The following is a 23,273-nucleotide window of genomic DNA, read 5'->3' as shown; positions in this document are numbered from 1 at the left end:
CAATTTTATAGCCCTGCAGCTTAAGTCACCTGACATGGGCCAGTCGTGGTGTTTTACTTCAGTGCAGACAAACCCATGCAGCGTTTCGATAAAACAATGCATACTACTGAGTTTTCAGATACTGGGAAAGCATCATAAAACTCTGTTAGCCCTCCTGTGAAGTCTGATATCCAACAGAAATTTATATTTATATTATCAGCAAGTAAATGAAGTGAACCCTTCAGGGAGATAGTGTTCCAAACACAGGGGTCCCATACAAAGACAGGGAATATCAAAAGAACCTATAAAAGAACAGTTAAGTATTTTTCTTGAGCTTCTATTGCAAACTGCCCCCCCAAAAGGCTTCAGGGGTTCTAGATCATTTATGGCTCTCTGCACAAGGAATTGCATATAACACTCTCATTAGTAGTAGTTTAACATGAGCACAGCAGGAAGTTTCCTCCTACCTCTGCAACCCGCACAACCCCTCCATATATGCCTCTCATGAATTGCTGCATCATATAAAAGCTAATATTTGGTGCTCTCTCATAGGTTCCAAGGTCAGAACAGACATTGTAATCATCTAGTCTGCATTCCTGTAGAACTCCCCCAAAATAATTCCTAGAGCATCTCTTCCCAATTTAAAAAACTTGCCAATGATAGGAAAAATCACCACAATCCGTGGTAAGTTATTCCAGTGGTTAATTACCCTCACTGTCAAAAATTTACACCTCCTTTCCAGTCTGAATTGATCTAGCTTCAGCCAGGTTATACCTTTCTCTGCTAGACTGAAGAGCCCATTACTAAATATTTGTTTCCCATGAAGGTACTTACAGACCATAATCAAGTCACCTGTTAGTCTATAAGGTGCCACAGGACTCTTTGCCTCTCTTAAACCTTGTTTCTTAAGGTAGATTCAAGGAGCTCAGTTTATTTATCAAGGTAGATTTTCTAATCTTTAAGAGGGCTGGGGTGCTGGGATAAAATTCACATTTACACTGACTGAAACAGGAGTCTCTCTTTTTTGCTTAACAAGTCCTATTAGGCCCACGTGTGTTAACGACTGTATCCATTGCTATGGACCAACACCAAGATACCGATAGCCAATTGAGCTGAGCTATGCTCACACGTCAATTTTTGTGTGCACCAATTTTGGGTAAGAAGTCCCCCGTCCCCCCCAACACACACTAAAGTGAAGAGCAAGTGTGTGCACAGGAAATAGCTTTTGCAAGTTCTATCCCTTGTTGTTTGGGTGCAAGATCTGCTGGATAAAAGGAGTAATCTGCTGCCAGTCTTACTTTCAGAGAAGTGGAGAAAGAGGGTTGAGCCTATGCCATCTCATTGCTGCCAAAGAGAGTTGCCATGATTTCCTCCTCACATGCACGGAGTACACCCAGTGCAGGAAGAGGTGAGAGACTAAATCTACCACCATTTATTGCATCCATAGGGCAGCCACTATTCTTGCACTGAGTTTCCCTAGTACCTTTGACATAGAATGGAGCCTTCAGCTGGACAGGAGGCCACCAAGTACTCAGTCTGATGGACTTGGAACCAGTGCTGTCATGGCTAGCAGTCATGGCTACAACACCTAAGCCCTACAACCCCGAGATGTTGGTACATATGGAACTCCAGTTTACACAAGAGCACTGGAAATTCTTCACTTCCATGTATTAGAGACAAGCAACAAAGGATTCCGCTCCTTTGTGGAAGTAGTCATGCAAATCAAGTATTCTGTCTCCATCTGCTGGCAGGGAGGAATGTACTGCTAGCAGGGAGGAATCTGAGGTAGCACAGAAAACCTGAGAGAACAAGTGTTACCGGGTATCTATAGTGAAGTGATAAAATGTATTCCTTTCAAAAATAAAGACAGAAAATATGGGGGGGTGTAGAGAGTCACATACTGATTACAAAAGAATTCTTATTCTTGTAGCCAAAAAAAATGAGGACAGCAACCTGACAATGTAACCAAATACACAATGAAGCTTTTGTCCCAGAACTACTTGCTTGCATACAAGGAAAAGAGGAACTTGGGGGGAGGGAGGAGGAGAGGAGAATGGGCGGGATGTGAAGAGAGTGAAATTGGTTAGGCTGCTTTAGAAGGAGAGAGACACTGAAGCAAAGAAAATACTGCTATTGTGGAATCCACCCACTCAGTTCTAAGAGGCTCACATACCCAGACAGGGATTTACAGGCAGCACTTGAATGCATTGTGTATGAAACAGAAAGTGCTGATAAATGCCTAGAGGCAGCTCCTCTGGTCCAAGTGAAGAAAATTTCAGATATTAGGTTATAATCAAACAGCCATTTTATCCAACAAGCTTTCCACTGCTAAACCAATAATTCAAATTTAGCATTACAAAGGAAGGCACCTATAGATTAGATTTTTTTAGCTATAGGTAGTCAATCCATGCATCATATTTTACTTTACTTTTTAGTAACCACTATTTTTTTTAAAAAAAATATACAGTTCAAAAGCAGAATTACTACTATAGTATGGTTTAGTAGACAGATACATTGCATAAATGATTGTACAACATGTTACTACACAGAGCTTAAATTTAAAAAAACAAAAGACGTTTAGTGTTAAATTGACTGCAAGACCACCCTGAAGATATTTTACAGTGTTAAGGAAGGTCTTCACTGCAAGCATCCCTAAGGCCTGGTTTACACATAGTTGTACCAGTTAGGTATTAAAACAGGTGCAAGAGACTTTACAGGCACTTGTTTCAGTTAAGATTAAAAAAATCAGGCTTATTTCAGTTTAAATCAGTAATTGGTTTAAACTAAAAAGAACTAAGGAACGAACTTCTACGTGGATACTTCTATTTGACCAAGTCAGTTTAAAGTCACACCTTTAGTTAAAGGAATTCAGTTGCTCACATATACAAGACCTATAAATCAACAGAGACATGTTAAATCTGGTTTACATCTATTTAGACCAATTTAAGTGCCCACGTAGGGATTTAACCAAACCAGTGCACAGGTGTGGACAAGATCTAAACCAGTATCTACAATATGGGGTTATAAATAAGCATTCCACTTAAACACAAAAAAAACCAGACCACAAGCTACTCCCAATCTCTCTGACCTCAGCTACCAGCCTTTTGCTACATCCTAATGAGATTAGGCATTGCATGAACAGCCCTAAGAGCCAACAAGAGGAAGCAGAATCATTCAATTTATTAAGCAGCAAGATTATTTTTGAAAGGACTTGTCTAGTAACGCATCAGTCTGAAAAACTAGTACCTATGCCTTCAAGAACATTTTAATTCCATGCACCACATATAGTAGAACCTCAGCATTATGAACACCTCGGGAATGGAGGCTGTTTGTATCTCTGAACAAATGTTGTGGTTGTTCTTTCAAAAGTTTACAACTGAACATTGACTTAATACAGCTTTGAAACTTCACTGTGCAAAAGAAAAATGTTGCTATTCACCATCTTAATTTAAATGCAACACAGTAACTGTTTCCTTACAAAGGGTTTTTTAAAATATTATTTAAGTTATTTATTTTAAGTATTTTACGTTTAACACAGTACTGTACTGTGTTTGCTTCCCCCCACCCCTGCTGCTGCCTGATTGCACACTTCCAGTTCCAAATGAGGTATGTAGTTGACCAGTCAGTTCGTAACTCTGGTGTTCATAATTCTAAGTTCCTACTGTACACTTATGAAGCTTTAATGTAATAAACTATAATTAACTTATATTTAAGGCATCATTCTGATTGTATCTGTGTGCCATATCATGCATTATAGTTGATAACTTTGAATTCCTGTCTTCTGTCTTAAACTATGTTATTCACAGCAGGCTGAGTTACAAGTAGTATTCTGTACTACTATAGGTTACATTTATGCCTTTGTATAAAAAAATATTCCGAAGCAATAGTTCTGGGGCCCATAACAATTTTGTTTCCCTTAATATCCATAAAATATATTTCTACATAACCAATTTAAGTCATGGTTACATTAGTTCAGAGGTTCCCAAACTGTGGGGTAAACTGATGAGTTTACTGGAGGACACAAGGACCTGATAGGTCAGCATTAAAGGGCTGGGAGTATGGAGGGGGCTCTGTCTGAGAGGTCTTAGCTGAAGGGACAAAGCTCCCTACCCATCTCATTCCTCCATTGCTGCAGCCACCCACCAGCTGTCAACCTCCTCTGCTGGGAAGGCCAGTGGGCAGGACGGGACGGACTCTGAGAACTGCAAGCTGAAGGCCGCACCCCAGGAGTACTGATACTCCTGCCTCACACAGCCCCGTGCTGACTCCAACCCTTCAGTGTGCAGAGCACTGTCCCCTTGCCTTTCTGGACAGCGTCTGCACAGGGGAAGCAGACACGACCACACTGAAAAGCCAGGATCAGGATGGGGCAGTGTCCAGAAGGCAGGGAGGGGGACAGTACTCCACTCTCCTCTTGACCCCAGCTCTTCAGCACAGTCCTGTGAATTTTCCCTGCAAAATGGGGGGCGGGAGAAGAGGGGGAGTGGAAAGAGAAGAGCAAGGACAGGCAGGAAACCAGGACCCAAGAGTGAGATCACCTGACCACTGCAGGGAGCGGAACACTTCCTCAAATCCCAGTGGTGAATACCCCCATGGACCCTCCTATGGGTATTTGGTACCCCTCCCTCTCCCTCCCTATGCATGGGACATGACTGAATGGAGGAGCTCAGCAGAAAGAGTTTGGGAATCTCTGCATTAGATGTTACAAATATTACTGACTTCAACATAAAGGTGGAGCTCTCGTGTCTTTAGCTTGAATCTCTGCCTTCTGTTTGTTTAAAGCTTGTAGCTGAAGTTCAAGAATGCAAGAGCAGCCTTAATTTATAGTCTTGGAAAAAATCTTGTATCAAGGAACTAGTCTTTCCAACATAATAAATTTCACTGATATTTAGTGATGTGGAGGGAGCATCTGACCTATGTAACAGTTCTCCACTCTGCCACCTGCCCCCCACCCCCTCAGTATACTTAGTCACTTTTTAATATTCAAAGGTTGTTTCTCCTGTAACCAACTTCAGCCACTTACAAGGGGTGAGTTTCCAATCCCACTATCACAGCTCAAGTAGTCAAAGTGTTTAGGTCTAAATAGTCTCAGTTATTTAGGGTTAGCAAATATAACTAAGCATTTTAAGAAGATAATAATTTACAGAGTTAAGCTGGCAAGCCGGACACCTGCATGAAAGACTTCAATCTGCAAATTAAAGGATGTTTAGATATGCTGAAAATAAACCAGATTAATTCATAAGTTGTTAAAATACCTAGGAAATACTTATCCTAAATAAATTTCCAAGGACTATTAGTTGTGGTGCTGAGGTATATTGGCAAGGGTTTGTTTGTTTGTTTGGGCTTTAAATAAAACCCCTTGTGGCATTACCACACATAGTGAAATACAATATACAGCCTTTTCTTTGGGGAACGAAAAACAAAACCAAAAAAACCCCAAAAAACCTTACTAAACTGAAAAAGCTCTCTAGCTATTTTAAGGGAGTCACTCCTGATCTGAGAATTTTTAAGTCATGTTTCAGCAAAAGCACAATTTTAGAGTTAAAGTTAGAGACTTCTGGAAAAGGGATATAATGGAAGTACTGACAATCTTAACTGTAATGGCACAAAAAGCAGAGCGTTGGACCCTTACTACTAAAAGACACTGCTAAACAGAAATGTTTGTTTTAATCTTGTTATAAGCTATTCCATTAATTCCAGTTCTTCCTTTTAGGGCCAAAAAAGGAAGACACAGCAATGCTGTAATTCCTGCCCTTAAACTTCAAGCACATTCCATTTCAAGAACTTCAGAGTTTATTTATGCAATTAGTTTTCAGAAATGCTTTTCCAGAGTCAGGCAACAATGAGAATATAAAGAATGGCATATATTATGTTTTATGACATTATTGAAATTAAGCCAAAAACTTGACTCCTTAGAAAAAGAGCAGAGCTATAGGGCCACTTTGCTTCCTTGTATGAAAGTACTAACAAAAACACTGCAGACTTGTGTATCTGGGAGCACAAGAGCATGGTGCAAGGGAAGACAAAGAATAATTTCTGATATAGGCAAAGAATGTGTTTTAGTGTTATGCCTGGTCTAGGTAAATTATTAATGTTACATTACTGTCAGTTGCATTACATTACAATATCTGTTACTTTTACACGTCAAGGCCTAGGACGCAAAAGGACTAAGATTATTTTGGACTGACTATTTCCTCCTTAACTATGAACTGACAGTGTGTGGGTGGAAGTCTGCACAAGTAACAGTTTCCCATTCCAGACCTTAAAAGTACACAAACTAATCTCAAATCTGGAGAATTACAATCCCAACCGGATGGAAGAGAGGCTCTTAAACTCAACATTTTAAGAGGTCTCGGATCACAGCAGCGCCCAGAAAGGAGTCTTCAGAGTACTTCTCCATTTCCAATTTTTATGTTTGCTCAAATCTAAAACTCTGCACTTGACTTTGCTTCTTTCCCTGTCCTGTCCGCCTCAAACACTATGGTTGCTCAGAGGTGGGAGAGGGAGAGATGGAATGGCATTTCACCTCCTGTCTGAGGAGAGTGGTAATACTGATAGTGTAATGTACTAAGGGGAGGCCCCAACTTGGAATTCACTACTGCTGGGCTCACCTTTGCATCTGGCAATTCTCACATAAGAAGTCACATTCTCCATCACACAGAATTAAATTCCTTTCTTTGAACACAATGTTATTTATAGCAGCAAAGCAAGGAAAACACTATTTAGAATAAACATCCCTCTTATGCCCAATTTTAGGAAGTCACAACGTCTCTTTTCAATGAAAAAAAGGAAGTGTTTTATGTGAAGTTACAGAGTGAGAAACATGGAACATAGCTTCTAAGCTTATATATTAAGTTAAGCCACTTAAGTGACTGGTCAGATTTTAGTTATACCACTGTTTGAACCCAAATAGGTAGCCACATCTTGAGGTTAGTGACAACCAAAAAACCCCAATCAACCAAAAGAGGCTATAGTCCCTCGACAATCACCTCATTATTTGGGGCTAGGGGGAGAGGGGAGAAAAGAGGTGGGGAAGGTAGGGGAGAAGACAAGACAGGGGAATAAAGGGTGGTCATCAACTGCTCCAACAGGCATAAAATAAATAAATATGTTTGTTCAGATCAAAGACAAAAATGTTCAATATCAGAAGTGCTCTTATCTGAATTTTATATTATGTAATGAGTTTTGTGCTGAACTCTAGAAGTCTGTTTGAAAAGAAAAACAGGGGAAAACCGTTTTTATTTTTAGGATGACATCCAAATGCTGCCTCAAGTGCAACCTGCAGATATAAAAAAGGAAAAAAAAAAATCCAAGAACAGCTTGGAAAGGGATCACATTAACTTCAAAAGAGCTGATCTGCAAATAGCAATAGCCTGCCAGCATCAATATAATACAAGTTGGCAAAACTGGACAAATATAAAGAAGTGTGCATTAATCAGTGGCCTACTATGATCGGCCCAACTGAGCAGCTCAGGTTTTGGGGGGTTTTTTGTTCAATCATTTCCTGCCTTTTTTGGTTCCTCTTGTTCTTCCAGTCTATCCAGTCTTGTCCACTCTTTCCTACTGCCCCATATTTTTTTTCAGTTTGGCTCCAGTTACTACTCATTCTTGCTGCTATAGCATGCTCAGATTTATAGCAGTGCTACAGCTTGCTTGTATTATGGCCACACACTGGGTTTAGCAATCTGCTCTTAAACTGGATTCAGACTGAAAAAACCCTGTTTACAACTTTTCAATCACCATACAGTTGGATATACTTACCAGCTGATACTCGCTCCGACGGCTAAAAGCTTCCTTGATCCCAGAATCCCTCCACAGTGCGCTCAGTGCAGGTACATACAACTGGAAGGTGGTAGGCTCTATAGGCATTCCAGCTTTGTTTTCAAAAGCCATCAAAAACATTCCATGCTTCTCGTTCTCCGTGTACTGCCAAGGAATCCCTAGTTTGTCCCGTGCATCAACGAGAACCTTGCAGCCCTGCGGAATGATTCAGATAAAACAGAGTCAGTGATCAAAAAATAAAAATGTAAACGAACTCGAACTTAAAAGTACATGAAGCTTACAGTAGCACAAGTCAGTAGTCCTGTGGAAGGACAATTCAGAAGGGGATCCAAAATATGCTCCATTGCAAGGAGCAACATAAGAAGGAACAAAAACTTTCCTTGTTCCAGCAACTTAGCTGCTATGTATCTGGTGGGGGATGGGGAGAAACACTTTTACAATGACATGGTCAGATAGCAAAGTATAAAAATAAAGACCTATATCAAATGTATACTAGAATATTTTCTGTCTAGCAACTTATAAGCAACTCCCACCCCATCACTGTATTATCCAAACACCTACTGAAGCAGACACGTCTGAAACAGTGTTAAGCATTAATATCTCTTTCCACCTGTCTTAAGCAGTTGGATACTGATACCAGTTCATGACACATCCTGCCCCTGAGAAAGTTAGACTAACTCAGCCCCACGAAAGGCAGTTTTAATGAAGATTAATTGAAAGATTTGGCTGGATTGAAAAGCTGAAATAATTTTGGTTGCACACACCTGAAATGTTTCAGAGTAGCAGCTGTGTTAGTCTGTATTCACAAAAAGAAAAGGAGTACTTGTGGCACCTTAGACACTAACCAATTTATTTGAGCATGAGCTTTCGTGAGCTACAGCTCACTTCATCGGATGCTGTAATAAATAACAATAAATAGGTAATAAACTGGTTAGTCTCTAAGGTGCCACAAGTACTCCTTTTCTTTTTACACACCTGAAAGTCCTTCAATTCAATAGTGCACTCCTATTGCTCAACCCAAATTATTTTTCCCCCCTCAAGTACTACAGAGACCTGCAAGTCTATTCCACTTATTAGCCTTGACCTGAAATACACAATGTATTGTAAGAGCTACCAGAAAAGTCTGCTGGAATATGAAACTGGCTTAAAAAGGAGGAGATGGGAGCACTCTGGAGGTTATTTAATAGAGGGAGTGTTTTACAAAGTTTTCTTGCTACCGAGCCTGAGGGAAATACCTTAGGAAACTTTGATGATTGCCATGTAAAAAGAAACAGGAACTCACCAAAAAACATGATTGTTTGTTGGGTATGTCACACATGGAGAGCTGGTCACACCTCCCCTCTAAGCTTAGAAAGGAGTTACTCAGCATGGAAGCCAACTCCTGTTTTAGAAAGGGCATTCAGCATAGTCTACTGAAGTAAATTAGGCTGGTTTACAGATCATTGTCTCTATGCCCAAGAACTCTAGGTCAAATAAAAAAAATGTGAAGATGCATGAGACATGTCTATGTGTTTACCATATAGCCTTAAAGAACTAGTGCCTTTTTGCTCAGTCATGTAGTTGGAGTTCACATTAGATGTTATCAATTTTAAATTGCCACTGACATTTTTAATGGACTCCTAGAGGCGTTTATGTTGCTGTGAAACAGGGCTTTGACACTGGCAGTGTGGGTTCCAATATAATGCCATGGCATTTTCTAGTGGACTTTAAGTTAAATAGCTTAGATCAGGGGTGGCCAACCTGAGCCTGAGAAGGAGCCAGAATTTACTTACGTACATTGCCAAAGAGCCACAGTAATACATCAGCAGCCCCCACATCAGCTCCCCCCTCCCCCACGGCTCCCAGCACCTCCCACCCACTGGCAGCTTCACCAATCAGTACCTCCCCTTCCCTCCCTCCCTGCACCTCCCAATCAGCTGTTTCGTGGTGTGCAGGAGGCTCTGGCAGGGAGGGGGAGGAGCGAAGGCATGGCAGGCTCAGGGGAGGGGGTGGGAAGGGGTGGAGTGGAGTGGAGTGGAGTATGGGCAGGGCCTGTAGCAGAGCCAAGGGTTGAGCAGTGAGCACTTCCCGGCACACTGGAAAGTTGAAGCCTGTAGCTCCAGCCCCGGAGTTGGTGCCTATACAAGGAGCCACATATTAACTTCTGAAAAACCGCATATGGCTCCGGAGCCACAGGTTGGCCACCCCCTGGCTTAGATCCCATTCTAAGTTCTCAAGACACCTTTTTTCATAAAGATGGCTGTCTCCAGCCAGTTTGTAGGCAGAACAAGACATTTCAGTTAATATGAAATATTTATTACAAAGAATTCTGCGAGTTTTTGTACTACAGGGCTGGGCAAAACAGGCACAGTTTGTTCTCTAATAGCAAGCTTCCTTTTAACTTGCCACGTTCACAAAAAGGGCTTTTGGTGAGTAAATTGCCACCTTCTGATTTCATTTTTCTAACAATCAGATTTTGTGGGGAGGGGAGGAAATATCTAGTTCTCTAACCAAACAGTTCTTGACAATATAGAATAGACCGAGTCAGTCTTCATGATTTGAAGTTTTACATAAGGCTTATATTTCAGACTGAATGCACAAGATAAAGTTTAAATTTGAAAGGCATTTCAACGGCCATTAAAGCACACCCATGTTCAAGAGTTCCATGTAGTAGACATCTAGTTCTTAAAATCAAAAGCAATTTGAACGATGGATATATCAACTACAAGGTTTGGTTTTATATGAGCTAACTGACTCATTGGTACAGCATGTCATCTGTTGTAAGCCAATTTAAAAATGAAACTGCTTTGTTCAGAGATGTGAGGGGTTTTTTGTTTTCTTTTAATACACAGAGCACTGAATTCTTTTTTTCAGCAGGTTTCAGCCCCAACTTCTAGACCAAGGGTCCGAAGCTTGTTTAGGATATTTGACAAAACATTTTGTTTAAAACACACATGCAATCTTGGATTACTTAACAAGTTTGCAGTTAATGTTGAAGTACAGACATAAATACCTCATCCGCTCCAGCCCTTTAAAAACACACAGCAAGGATATTGCGTTAAAAAAAAAATTGGAGGGGGACAGAACTGTGAGATGTTAAACAGTTTTGAGTGCCACAGAACATGAGCTTATAATCAAAGTACCTCAGAAACCATTATATAGTAACATTCTTACTAGTGTGGTTTCCCAAAAATAAACAGTTAATCTTGAACGACATTCATTTTAATACAACATAATCCTCCAGACACACTATTCAAAGAACATGTTTTTGTGACACCAAGCACAGAGTACAATTCACCATTTATATCCTCAAAATGAGGTACTAAAGATACGCATTTAGGATTTTGATTTATTGGACTGACCCAAAGCTGAAAAGCCTATTCTCATTTCCAAATAGTTAATTCACCCCCTCACTGTTACTGTATTTGAAGCTCTCACCATAACTAAGAATAAAGACGACAACAGAATATACAAGGCTATCTTTCAGAATTGCACAGACTCTACACATTCTTTAAAACTAACCACTTACGCAAAAGTACCACTCTGGGAGGAATTCAAAGTCACTACTATTTTTTTTTCAGAACTGGTTTTGTACTGACCAGTGGAAAACTGCTATTTTTGGACTTAACGTCAAGGTTGTGTTTTATTGTCTATCAATATGCAGAGCAATGTTTGGGGGTTGTTTTTGTTTTTTTAAAGAGGAATGGTTATTTGGGCTGTTCTCCAGGGAAGCTATCCAAAATACAATCATATCAGTTGTTACCATTTCTATCTTCCACATCTCTTTAAGTTTGGTTGCAAATATGCATGTAGTGCTCCAGCCCATGCAAGCCAGCTCTGACCTTTCACCTGCTTAGGCTCCAGCTCTCCAGAACCATCTCACTCAGCCCTTTACTATCTAGCTTCTCTATCTTACAATTTTAAAACAGTTTCAACCTTTACCCATCTCATTGCTTCAGCATTTCCTTAAGGCTCTCTCCAATGAATGGCTAAATGATGTTACAACAGCTGCTTGCAAGATAATGGGAATTCCCATCAACATCACAACTTCAGTATTTTTTAAATTTTTTTACATGTCTGATATACATTTTATTTCCATACAATTGTCAGCTCTGATTTTTCCTGATTCCACATATACAAAAATACCAAAGAAGTGGAGTTTATTCTAGTTAAGTTTCCCTATCTGTTTGGAAAACAGCCTGATAGCCGACGTGGAGATGTTTTGCAACTGTCGACTAACAAATGTGACCATTACATCAGTTTCAGATTCATCCATAGATGCTTCCCAAACTGACAAGTTCGGTAACCTGGGACAAGATTTTCAAGTGCAAATAACAGGTTTCAGAGTAACAGCCGTGTTAGTCTGTATTCACAAAAAGAAAAGGAGTACTTGTGGCACCTTAGACACTAACCAATTTATAAGTGACTTCAGGCTCCAAAGTCCAAATGAAAAGTCGATGGAACTTAAGTCACTTTTGAAAATGATACTTAAGTGCTTTAAAAATTTTTAAATAAAAAACAACCAACATAGCTGGAGTCAATGTATCTTAGGTTGAGTTATCACAGGGTCTACACTGTGGGGGGTCGATGGGAGAAACTCCCATCGACTTACTTTACTCTTCTCATCGGGGGTAGAGTACAGGGGTCAACTGGAGAGCAATCTGCTGTTGATATGGTGGGTCTTCACTAGACCTGCTAAATCAACCACCAGTGGATGGATCTCAGAGCGTCGACCCCGGCTGTAGTGTAGATACAGCTTTTGTTAGGATAGAAGCTTTAGACTGATGGTTATAAACTTGAGGTCATTTTAGATCAAGCAATAGGCTGCTCAGACACTTAATACAAAGAGTCAGCCAAGATAAGACTACTGTCAAGATGGACAGAGAAGTAACACCTAGTCACTGCAATCCTATCACTTCTGCAACTTTTTTCCTCCACAAAGATGGAATTTCAGAAACAGATATAGGACAAATGCAACATAAGAGAAAGGGAGTCAGATTTTCTCTGTATGGCACAACAGGCCACCCCCTTTTAAAGTATTTTCTTTACTACAGTAACTATCTCTGGGGCACAAGTGGAGTTTAGTCTATATACCCATTTATTCCTACTTGTACAGAGTCTTAAAGATAGGTACATTTCTATCTACCTGTAACGTTGCCTTCTTTAAAGTAGAACGTGGTGGTCTATGATCCACTATGACCGTATTCTTCCTCCTCATCAACCAGCCACAGAGAGGCTCCCTCGTCCAACCCACACTCCCCTTCTCATGCTGGTACGACATTGGAGCTGGAGAGAGGAGCTGTTCAGAGAACTGGCTTGCCTCTAGCTACCTACTCATCTGCCACAGATGAAAAAGGCAGACTAAACTGCAATTAAAATGAACAATTAACCATATCTTCACCTGTATACTTTCTTTGATGTATATATTCACTCACTATGTAATAAGCGAAGACTAAGATTTAAGACAAAGCAAGATCCCAATAAGAGGGAATCCAATCCCAAGATTCCTCCATCTCCCTAGAGAAACAAATAAGAGAATGGGAGTGAATGGGAAGGGAAGGACTGAGATTTCCCCATCAACTGGAAATTATTCAAGTTAAGTGATGCCCCAGGTTAAGTGTCATGGAGCACCAGGTGCCCACTTCAGAGAAGACAAAAATTATAAGTAATATTTTTACCTCTCCTCTCTTGGGAACCTGTTGCCCCTTGAACCATTACAACTGGAAAGTAACCAGTAGAATAAGTTTTCACAAAGAATGAAATCACATTTCCCTCCCATCTCAAGGATTTTAAAGAAGGAGAATCAAGAGAAATACTGCAGAACCTTTTGTCCAAACGTCGTATCAGATGAACACAACACATGTAATTTATACCAGTTGGTGAAGGAATGGCACAATTCCTTGAACTCTGTACTTTTAAGCCCAGGAAAAAGCCATGTGCCTCAATGAGTGAGCCCTCACTGAAATGGAAGATATTTATAAACTGTATATGGGCTTGAAGAACTCCTGAGTTTATCCATCTGGAAAGAGTGAATATAGTTGCTTTATACCACTTTAGGTCCCCCGTATAATCCTAAAAATGGAATAAATGATTAGTTTTGCCTAACCAGAATTTGAATGCTCAGTCTACACCTAAAGTGTGCAACTGTTTCTCCTGGGTGTGGAAGGGCTTCGAACATAAAGAAGGAAAACAGGCTGACTTATGTAAAAACCCTTAATTTATTTGTGAGGCAGAAATATTGGTGCAAGTCAGAGACACACTTCATTTGGACAAAACCTCACATAAGGATCCCACTTGGATAAAGATCCCAAAACTGAAATCTCCTGAACAATCTGATGGCCAACAGGAAAGTTACTTTAATAGGAATCATAGCCCTATATATAGTTTGTCTCCCCCCAGGTGCAAATGTTTCTATGCTCTCCCTATCATCTCCGTCCCTGAGGTTATCGCAGATTAGAAGGCGGAAAAAAAACAAAAACAAAAACACGCACTCACAATGACATGTTTTCCGCACTGATAGGGCACAGCTTAATACATGGAGGCATTCAGTGGCAGAGGCCAGGAAAGCATTAAGTGAGTGTGAAGAGCAGAGGCAGAAGGTGATGCTGAGGCTAATGGGGGATCAAATGGATATGATGAAGCATCTGTTGGAGCTGCAGGAAAGTCAACAAGAGCACAGATCCCTGCTGCATCTATTGTACAACGGCCTGCCCTTGTCCCCAAGTTCCATATCTTCCTCACCCAGATGCCCAAGAATGCGGGGGCGCGCGCAGCAGCTCCGGGCACCCAGCCACTCCACTCCAGAGGATGGCCCAAGCAACAGAAGGCTGTCATTCAAACAGTTTTGATTTGTAGTGTGGCTACAATAAGCAATGTGGCCTTGTCCTTCCCTCCTCCCGCACCCCACCCCACCCGGGCTACCTTGTCAGTTATCTCACTTTTTTTTTTTTTAATTAATAAAGAAAGAACACATGTTTTTTATTTCCTTTGCCAGCTGTGATTGAAGGGGGGGGAGGGTGGTTGGCTTACAGGGAATTAAAATCAACAAAGGGGGCGGGTTTGCAGCAAGGAGAAACACACACAACTGTCACACCGTAGCCTGGCCAGTCATGAAACTGGTTTTCAATCCTCTCTGATGTGCAGCACGCCTAGCTGCGTTCGAATTGCCCTGGTGTCTGGCTGCTCAAAATCGGACGCCAGGCGATCTGCCTCAACCTCCCACCCTGCCATAAACGTCTCCCCCTTACTCTCACAGATATTATGAAGCACACAGCAAGCAGCAATAACAATGGGAATGTTGGTTGTGCTGAGGTCTAACCTAGTAAGCAAACAGCGTCAGGGAGCTTTTACACATCCAAAGGCACATTCTACCACCATTCTGCACTTGCTTAGCCTATAGCTGAACTGCTCCTTACTACTGTCCAAGCTGCCGGTGTACAGCTTCATGAGCCATGGGTACAAGGGGTAGGCTGGGTCCCCAAAGATAACTATTGGCATTTCAACATCCCCAACGGTTATTTTCTCGTCTGGGAAGTAAGTCCCTTCTTGCAACTGCTCGAACAGCCCAGAGTTCCTAAAGATGCAAGCGTCATGCACCTTTCCCGGCCATCCTACATTGATGTCGGTGAAATGTCCCATGTGATCCACCAGTGTTTGCAACACCATTGAGAAGTACCCCTTGTGATTTACAAACTGGTTGGCAAGGTGGTCCGGTGCCAGGATAGGGATATAGGTTCCGTCTATCACCCCACCAAAGTTAGGGAATCCAGTTGCAGCAAAGCCATCCACTATGACCTGCACATTTCACCAGAGTCACTACCCTTGATAGCAGCAGGTCAGTGATTGCACTGGCTACTTGGATGACAGCAGCCCCCACAGTAGACTTGCCCACTCCAAACTGATTACCGACTGACCGGTAGAGGTCAGGCGTTGCAAGCTTCCACAGGGCTATCGCCACTCGCTTCTCAACTGTCAGGGTAGCTCTCATCTTGCTTCAAGGCAGGGGAAAGCAACTCACAAAGTTCAAGGAAAGTGGCCTTACATATGTGAAAGTTTCGCAGCCACTCTGAATCATCCCATACCTGCAACACTATGCGGCCCCACCAGTCTGTGCTCGTTTGCCAGGCCCAGAATTGGCGTTCTACTGTATCAACCAGCTCCACTGCCACCACCCATGCTTTCAGGAACATCTGTGTACATGTCCTCACCACAGTCGTCCTTGTGCTGGTGCCTCTTAGCTCACTGCTGCACATACTCCAGGATAATGTGCGAGGTGTTTACAATACTCACAACAGCAGCAGTGAGCTGAGCGGACTCCATGCTTGCCGTGGCATGGCGTCCCCAGGAAAAAAGGCACGAAACAATTGTCTGCCGTTGCTTTCACAGAGGGAGTGAGGAAGGGGCGACTGACGACATGTACCCAAAACCACCCACGACAATGTTTTTGCCACTTCAGGCATTGGGAGCTGAACCCAGAATTCCAATGGGCAGCAGAGACTGCGTGAACTGTGGGATAGCTACCAATAGTGCACCACTCCGTAAGTCGATGCTCGCCATGGTATTGAGGACGCACTCCGCCGACTTAATGAGCTTAGCGGGGACAAACAATTGACTGTATAAAATCAATTTCTACCAATAGACTTCTATAAAATTGACCTAATTTCGTTGTGTGGACAAACCCTGAGACTTGAGAACCTCCTTATGTTTCTATCTATTTTATGGCTTAAGTATATTAAATCAAACGTTTAACAGGTGTGTTTGCATTACACAAATTGCACAGACTTGTGGATATTGAGACGATATCACTGCCTTGAAGGCGCTGCAATCTAATGAAGAACTAAGAATTTCTACTGGATCCAGTTAGTCTGTTTTTCTATAACAGAGTTGTTTAGTTGTGTTTTACTATTTCCAAACAAAGCCTTGTGAAAGGAGCTACCTTTAGATTTAGTCATTTGTGAGGGGACGCAAGAACTCCCAATTTGTCCCCAAAAGTGTTAGTGAGGAAATAGCAATTGGGATCCATCTAGTTACATAAACAACAACTTGCTGGGAGTTTGTACTGGTACACCATACATAAAAGGAGAATTAGGAGGCATAAAGATGCTTTCTAGTATCAATGCAGTGGGTCAGCATTACCACAGAAAGTTACAATTCCCTACTTTCAAGCTCAGAAGCAAGTGAACCACAAAGTTCATCTTCCCAAATGTAAGAAGAGATCTCATTTAGACATTTTTGTTCATTTGACAGCTGTCTGAGAGAATGCAGATTTGCTGTACTCCAAAATACTTATAAAAAGTGGCTATTTACCACTTTTACAAGTTTTAAAAATTCTTACATAACCTGGCCCTCTCAACTCAATAAAGTTCAAGATAAGGAACACCAAAATTAAACCATAAGAAATCCTCACCACTCTGGAATGCATCAAAAGATCATATAACACTGTCCTTTGTCAAGGCAATCATAGAGTGACCCCTTGTCGGTCTCTTCCAGATCTTCGCTGGCTGAGCTTTCAAGAGCCCTCCAAGATGCTGTTACCTCTGCCATCACCCTCAGCAACAACATTCCATTTCTTCCTTGCTCTGGAGAGTTTAGTTTGTGTTCTTGTCATGGTGCTATCCCTTAAAGCAGTGGTTTTCAACCAGCAGTTTGCATACCTCTGGGGGGTTAATATCAGCTAGATATTAACCTAGTTTTACAACAGGCTACATGAAAATCAGTAGCAAAGTCCGTACAAACTAAAATTTCATACAGTGAAATGTTTTACTGCTCTATATACTATATCAGTGTTTCTCAACCTGGGGTAACAATTTATAATTATACAGTAAAAACGAGAAAGTAAGCAAGTTTTCAAGCAAGCATAGTGTGCTGAAACTTTTGTATTTTTATGTTTCATTTTGTAAGCAAGTTGTTTTTAAGTGAGATAACATGTGGGGTATGCAAGCCAAATCAGTCTCCTCAAAGGGGTACAGTAGTCTGTAAAGGTTAAGAACCACTGCCTTAAAGGAGCCATTAAGCATCAACTCCAAATAAAGTCTAAAAAAAAAGATTGACTGACTGCACAGACAACTTTTGATCATCTGAACCCTAGTAAACCCAGTTTTTAGTACAGCCAGTGTGAGAAAGCATTGCCCTATTAATTCAAATACTGTACTTGAAGAACCAGTAGTTTTATACAATCTAAAATGAGGTCCTCATTTTCAAGTACGGAAGAAAAGTGTAATTGAAATTCCCAGGCCATCATGGGTCACTGAAGACAACTACTCTTTCGCATGGTTTCCCTGTACACGTAATTCAATAAAAGTATCAATGTATTTACAGAGAATGAGGACTACACAAGCAGATAACTAATAAAGGAATTTAGCATTTCATAAGTTAAAAGCAGACTACTTAATAGTATATTCAGGATTTGACCTTTTAATATCTATTACAGTTATAAAGGTTTCCACGTAGTAAATAAAACAATAGGATCTATAGCCAAACTGCTTGAACTAGAATTTGCAGAGCTTTATGTCAGCCAACTTCTCTAGTTTATTTTAATCCTCATCTATTTGTGATCCATCCCAGGTTTGAATTTGCTTATGTTGCAGATATTAGAATACAACATGCAAACTATGAATGCCCTGGAGGCAGACTGTTTGTTGCTGCCTATGGGCTTTATTTTAAAAAGCCTTTTTTTGGTCATTTGTAGTAGATAGCACAGGACTAGTTAAAAGTAGGATCTAGTTTGATTTTCCAAGCTACAGTACTAACCCGAGCCAAAAAAGCTTGTTTTGTAACATTTTAGTTATACTCCTGACAGCTAAAATTTCATTATTAGTATTTGTATTACAGTAACACATGGGAGGCTGAAATCAGGACTTTATCTTGCCTATTGTCATGCACACCAGTTCACCAACAAAAATCCAAATTCACGAGATGGTGTCTTCCATAAATTGCAGAAAGATGAAAAACAGTTTCTTTATTTTGCTATGACCATTAGCATGGAAAAAAAGGATTATTTCTACTTGCAAGGCAAGTTCCCTCTCTCAGGAAAGAGGAGTTTTTTTTAAGTTACGCACTGATCACATTTCTTTAGATAATAACAGAGCAAAATGTTTATTTTAAAAAGTAATTAATTAATTTGGTAGAAAGGAAAGATTGTTACACTGTTTTGAGATACCTACTGAAATGTTTTAGACAGACACCTTTCACATGAAAAGTTAATTCTTAGCTGTAACAAAGGAAAAAAACCGTAGCGTTTAAGATAATGGTGTATTCCGTTGGATGAAGTCTTTCATTATCCCAAAAGATCACATATCTTGCTGAAGACAGCCCGACAGATAGGCTGTGATTATAAAGGTGAGGGAAGCAGAGGTAAGTACTACAGAGGAAAATAAAGCATTTTTGGCAACCACCAGCTCATGTCCATGAAATCAGCATGGACATGGGAAGAACCAAACAACTCAAGTACCACCAACCTGATGGTTCTACTCAAGCACCTAAGTCTACTAACATGAAATACTATCCAGAGTTCTACATAACTGAACATTAGTAAAGTTTGCTCTATCTGACCTAAGAATTGTCTTAAGGAGCCACTTCAAATGCATTTCAGTTCCCTTGTAATTAGCAACATGATTCATTTCCCTACATTACAATGGATGGGCAACAGAATGTAAGCAAGCTACATGTGAAGCAGTGAAGCAATAACCTTCTCCAGGCTTTTAGCTATTTAAAAAAAAAGTTGTCAGACCTCATACAAAAAAACTGTAGATGGCCAATAGTTTATACTACACCATTCAAGATAGTATATTCTACATTTAGGAACTGATGTGACAAATGAATGCAGTTCTGCCAACTCTTATGATTTCATCGTGACTCTAGCCATGAGGTTTTTTTTTTTAAAAAAAAACCCATCTCATGAAAACATGGTGAAGAAAGGTTGCCAACTGATGAGTTTTCACTCATTCAAAATGGCCACCATCTCCTATTGCTGTGAATGGGGCTGACACCAGCAAGATGGCTGCCAGTTCATTACAGTCAATCTGCATGAGGCAATGAAACTGCCAAATCCTACTGTTTTCAATGAGACTGAAGTCATGCCCATGTGCAAAATGGCTACAACTCTACGGTTCAGTGGTCTAGACAGGACACAAGGACTGTGAGAAGCAGCAGACACACTGTACAAGGTAGACAGGGAGAATGAGGAAGACCAGGAGGCAAATTAAGGGGCTGCAGGGGAATGGGGTGTGGAAACGAGTGGAGCGGGGTCCGGAAGAATGTGGGAGTGCTACCCATCTCTGGCAGAGAAGTGGGAGAGAGGAGAGAAGCAGGGAAGTGTGCCTTCTTACAAAAGACTAAACCAATTCCATAGTCTGTATTGTAATATCACTGATATGACTAAGTTTTTGTATCTTTATCTGTAACTCATCAACCCTAAAAGTAATAAGTTTATGTATGAGTGTGAATCATGATGCATTAAGCCAGTTGTTCTCAAACTACTTACCATCCAGCTGTTCTTTTATCAAAGGGAATCAACTAGGAGGGGAGAGTAACAGGAAATGGATGGCAGTTCCCTTATCTTGGGAGTGAGGGTAAGTGGAGTCTCCATCTGAGCAGCCATGGAGAAGTGTGCATTTTAGGAGTGACTTTTCAACCTACTACCACCACAAATGAATTGGTAGAGGAGTAGAGGACAGTTAAAAAGACAGACTGAAAAAAACATTGTTTTTAAAATCTCATTATTTTTGTTCTCTTGATATTGACAATACTGTGACTGTCAGCAACATCATCACTGTATGCAATGTTGCTGTAGCCATGTCAGTCCCAGGATACCAGACACAAGTTGGGTGAATTAATCTCTTATTAGACCAACTTCTGTTGACAAAGAGAGAGAAGCTTTTGTTCTTCCATAGAGCTGTACTTCCCCAGACCCAAAGAAGAGCTCTGTGTAAGCCTGAAAGCATCTCTCTCTCTCTCACCAACAGAAGACGGTCCCATAAAAGATATTACCTCATCCACCTTATCTCAGCAAAATCACTCACTGAAACACTGGTCTTCACCATGAAGAAAAGAACTGCTGTAGTTTTCAGACTAGACTCATTTTCCCCATGCTGTATTATATTAAAAACTAATGAAGTGTTTGGTAAACAGTATTTTGTAACAAATTAAGAATTTTTGGTGATTTAGTGTTCTGAAGCAGTTGCTTGAATTCCTGAATTCACTCTGAGTTAAAATTCACAAGCTTTTTCCATAGAACACACCAATGGAGTGTTTAAAATACAGCTACCTCATTTAATGGAGTGTTTGAATCAGAAAGGAATAGACAATACCATTAACTTCAATTTTTTTATAGCTAAAACTTAGCCAAATAGATGTTTTACTCTTGATTGCTATAGAAAAAGTAGTAATTTATGAGGAGAAAATATTACAGTCTTCTAGAGAATGGAAGTGTTACTCAGTACAAGAGATATACCCCAAAATGCCAGAAAGATCTTTTAGCATTTGAGTCTTACCTCACCTTCAACATGAAACTTACATCAAGTACTTTATTTGAATGGTGGAAGGATAATATATGTAAATACTTAATCCAGTGCTACCCAGGTGAGAGCAGGGTAAACAGTAAAGATGACTACTCTTCCAGACTGCCAAATAAAATATATGAACAAAGGAAAGTGTCATTTACTTAGTCCACAGGAACACAAACATTAAGAAACATTTGGATTAGCTGCGGAATCTCTGTATTTGTAGCAGCAGTGACGTCTGCTTGTCTGCAAACTGTGAAAAGACTTCTTGTCTCCAAAATAATCCAATGAGATGGAGAGATGCAGCAGAACAAAAACTTCTTGCTGCAAATGAAGCTTGCAACTAGAATTCAAGGTAGAGTGACTGCTGAACCCAGAAGTGCAGGTTGGCACAAGCCCTTTGAGAACTTTCCAAATTATGTTAGTAGTTTTTTCATTTAATTTAGATCTTTACAGATCAAGTGCTATGAACTTATGACTGACCTTTAGCGCATAATTGGCTAATGTGTTGAACATTGCTGAAGCAGCTTCTAGTGTTCTGAGCATAATGTGTTGATTCTGATCTATGAAGTGGATTGAGACCATCCCTCCCCTCATACTATACTGCCATAGTTGCAATCAGCAGAGGTGCATACAGTGTTGCCAACTCTCATGATTTTGTCATGAGTCTCATAATTATTGTTTTCTTTAAATCCCCAGCTCCTGGACTCAAGCAAATATGTGATGATTCCAGCCTTCATTCTTAAGAAAAAGTAAGTTTCTAACTCTCGTGGCTGTGAAAAAAGCTTCAGTGTGAGAGACCCCAGTGTATTCTAAAGGCTCAAAAAGCAGGAGGCAAATAAAAAGATCACCACATCTATTATTTTACATAATCTCATGATCTTAAAGCCAATCATGATTTTTTGGTGAGCCTGACTCATGAGTTTTGAACATTTTGGGGTGGCAATATCATCAACATGAACTCTTGATCTGAAAGGGAGGGGGACTGCTGGTGGCTCTAGAACAAAGTCTCTCCTTCCCCCACTCCAAGATAGCCCAGGTCTGTTGACCTTTAGAGCACAATGCCAGGTGTTTCTATTTGCATGGAATGATACAAACACAGGCTTTTGAGATTAAACAGATTTGCTAAAAGAGCTGTGGCTCTTTAATTTTGTTTCTGTAATTTACAGAAGGGGTGCTTAGAGCCTGTATAGACATTCCTTATTTAGGCATCCAAATCTCCCCTCCCCCAGAAAACCAACAAATGAATTATCACATGCACAGGAAGTCCCTGGGGTCTCAAGTTCATATTCTGTATGCTAATGGCAGCGACTCTAGCCATCACTCAAGCGTATTTCAATGGCTAGAGAATCTGTTTGAACTGTAATTAGGTATAGGGGTGATTTCTCCACCTTCTGTATTCCCAAGTGGTTTAAAAAAATTAAATGTGAGACGAAGACTGGAAAATGTCAAGGTTTGTGTCTTTACTCTCCAAAGACTAATCATGTTCTGTGAGAACCATATGGGTTCACCGAATGCTATTTTGGATCAAGAGTGAATATTTATCAAAGAAATAAGCATCGATAGTAACTGTTGATGGTATTCATTATCCTGTCAGCCATGATGTAGGCAGTTACACTGACCACTTCCCTCCTGACCCAAACAAGAAACTATCCAGATCTACTTAGGGTTGATGGGATTTATTACAGTTATTTTGCATTGTGAAATTTATTAAGTGTCGTACTGATTCTATTCCAAGTGCATTGCAAAGGGCACCCGGAAACAAATTTCAACAACAATGGTCCTCTACAGTTAAGTCAGGAGTAAAGGTGGTAATGATGCAGGTAGTTTTATTACAAAAGGATCCATATCTTGAAGACATATTGAGAGTGGACTGAAGATAACACTAATTAAGTACCAATTCAATCATACAGTGTACGGTCTAATTAATTACAAAGCCACGTGCATACTTCCAAGGGCTGACAGTTTTTTTACAGCACTTATCTACTGAATTTTCTTTAATTACAAAGTCAGCTTTAATGTAAGAAAATTCAA

General features: G+C 40.5%; 1 protein-coding gene across 3 annotated transcripts in view; it reads right to left on the bottom strand.

Annotated features, from left to right (window-relative positions):
* GNA12 (G protein subunit alpha 12) overlaps positions 1-23,273 on the bottom strand; it is a 74,049-nt gene that overhangs the window by 45,491 nt on the left and 5,285 nt on the right. For all 3 annotated transcript variants that reach the window (XM_073361966.1, XM_073361965.1, XM_073361967.1), the window contains exon 2: positions 7,741-7,956. In XM_073361966.1, the coding sequence (XP_073218067.1) occupies positions 7,741-7,956 (216 nt within the window). The remainder of the gene's footprint in view (positions 1-7,740; positions 7,957-23,273) is intronic.

The sequence above is a fragment of the Lepidochelys kempii genome, chromosome 10 (assembly GCF_965140265.1).
Source record: "Lepidochelys kempii isolate rLepKem1 chromosome 10, rLepKem1.hap2, whole genome shotgun sequence".
Lineage (NCBI taxonomy): Eukaryota > Metazoa > Chordata > Testudines > Cheloniidae > Lepidochelys > Lepidochelys kempii.
This window is presented reverse-complemented; position numbering and strand designations above follow the sequence as displayed.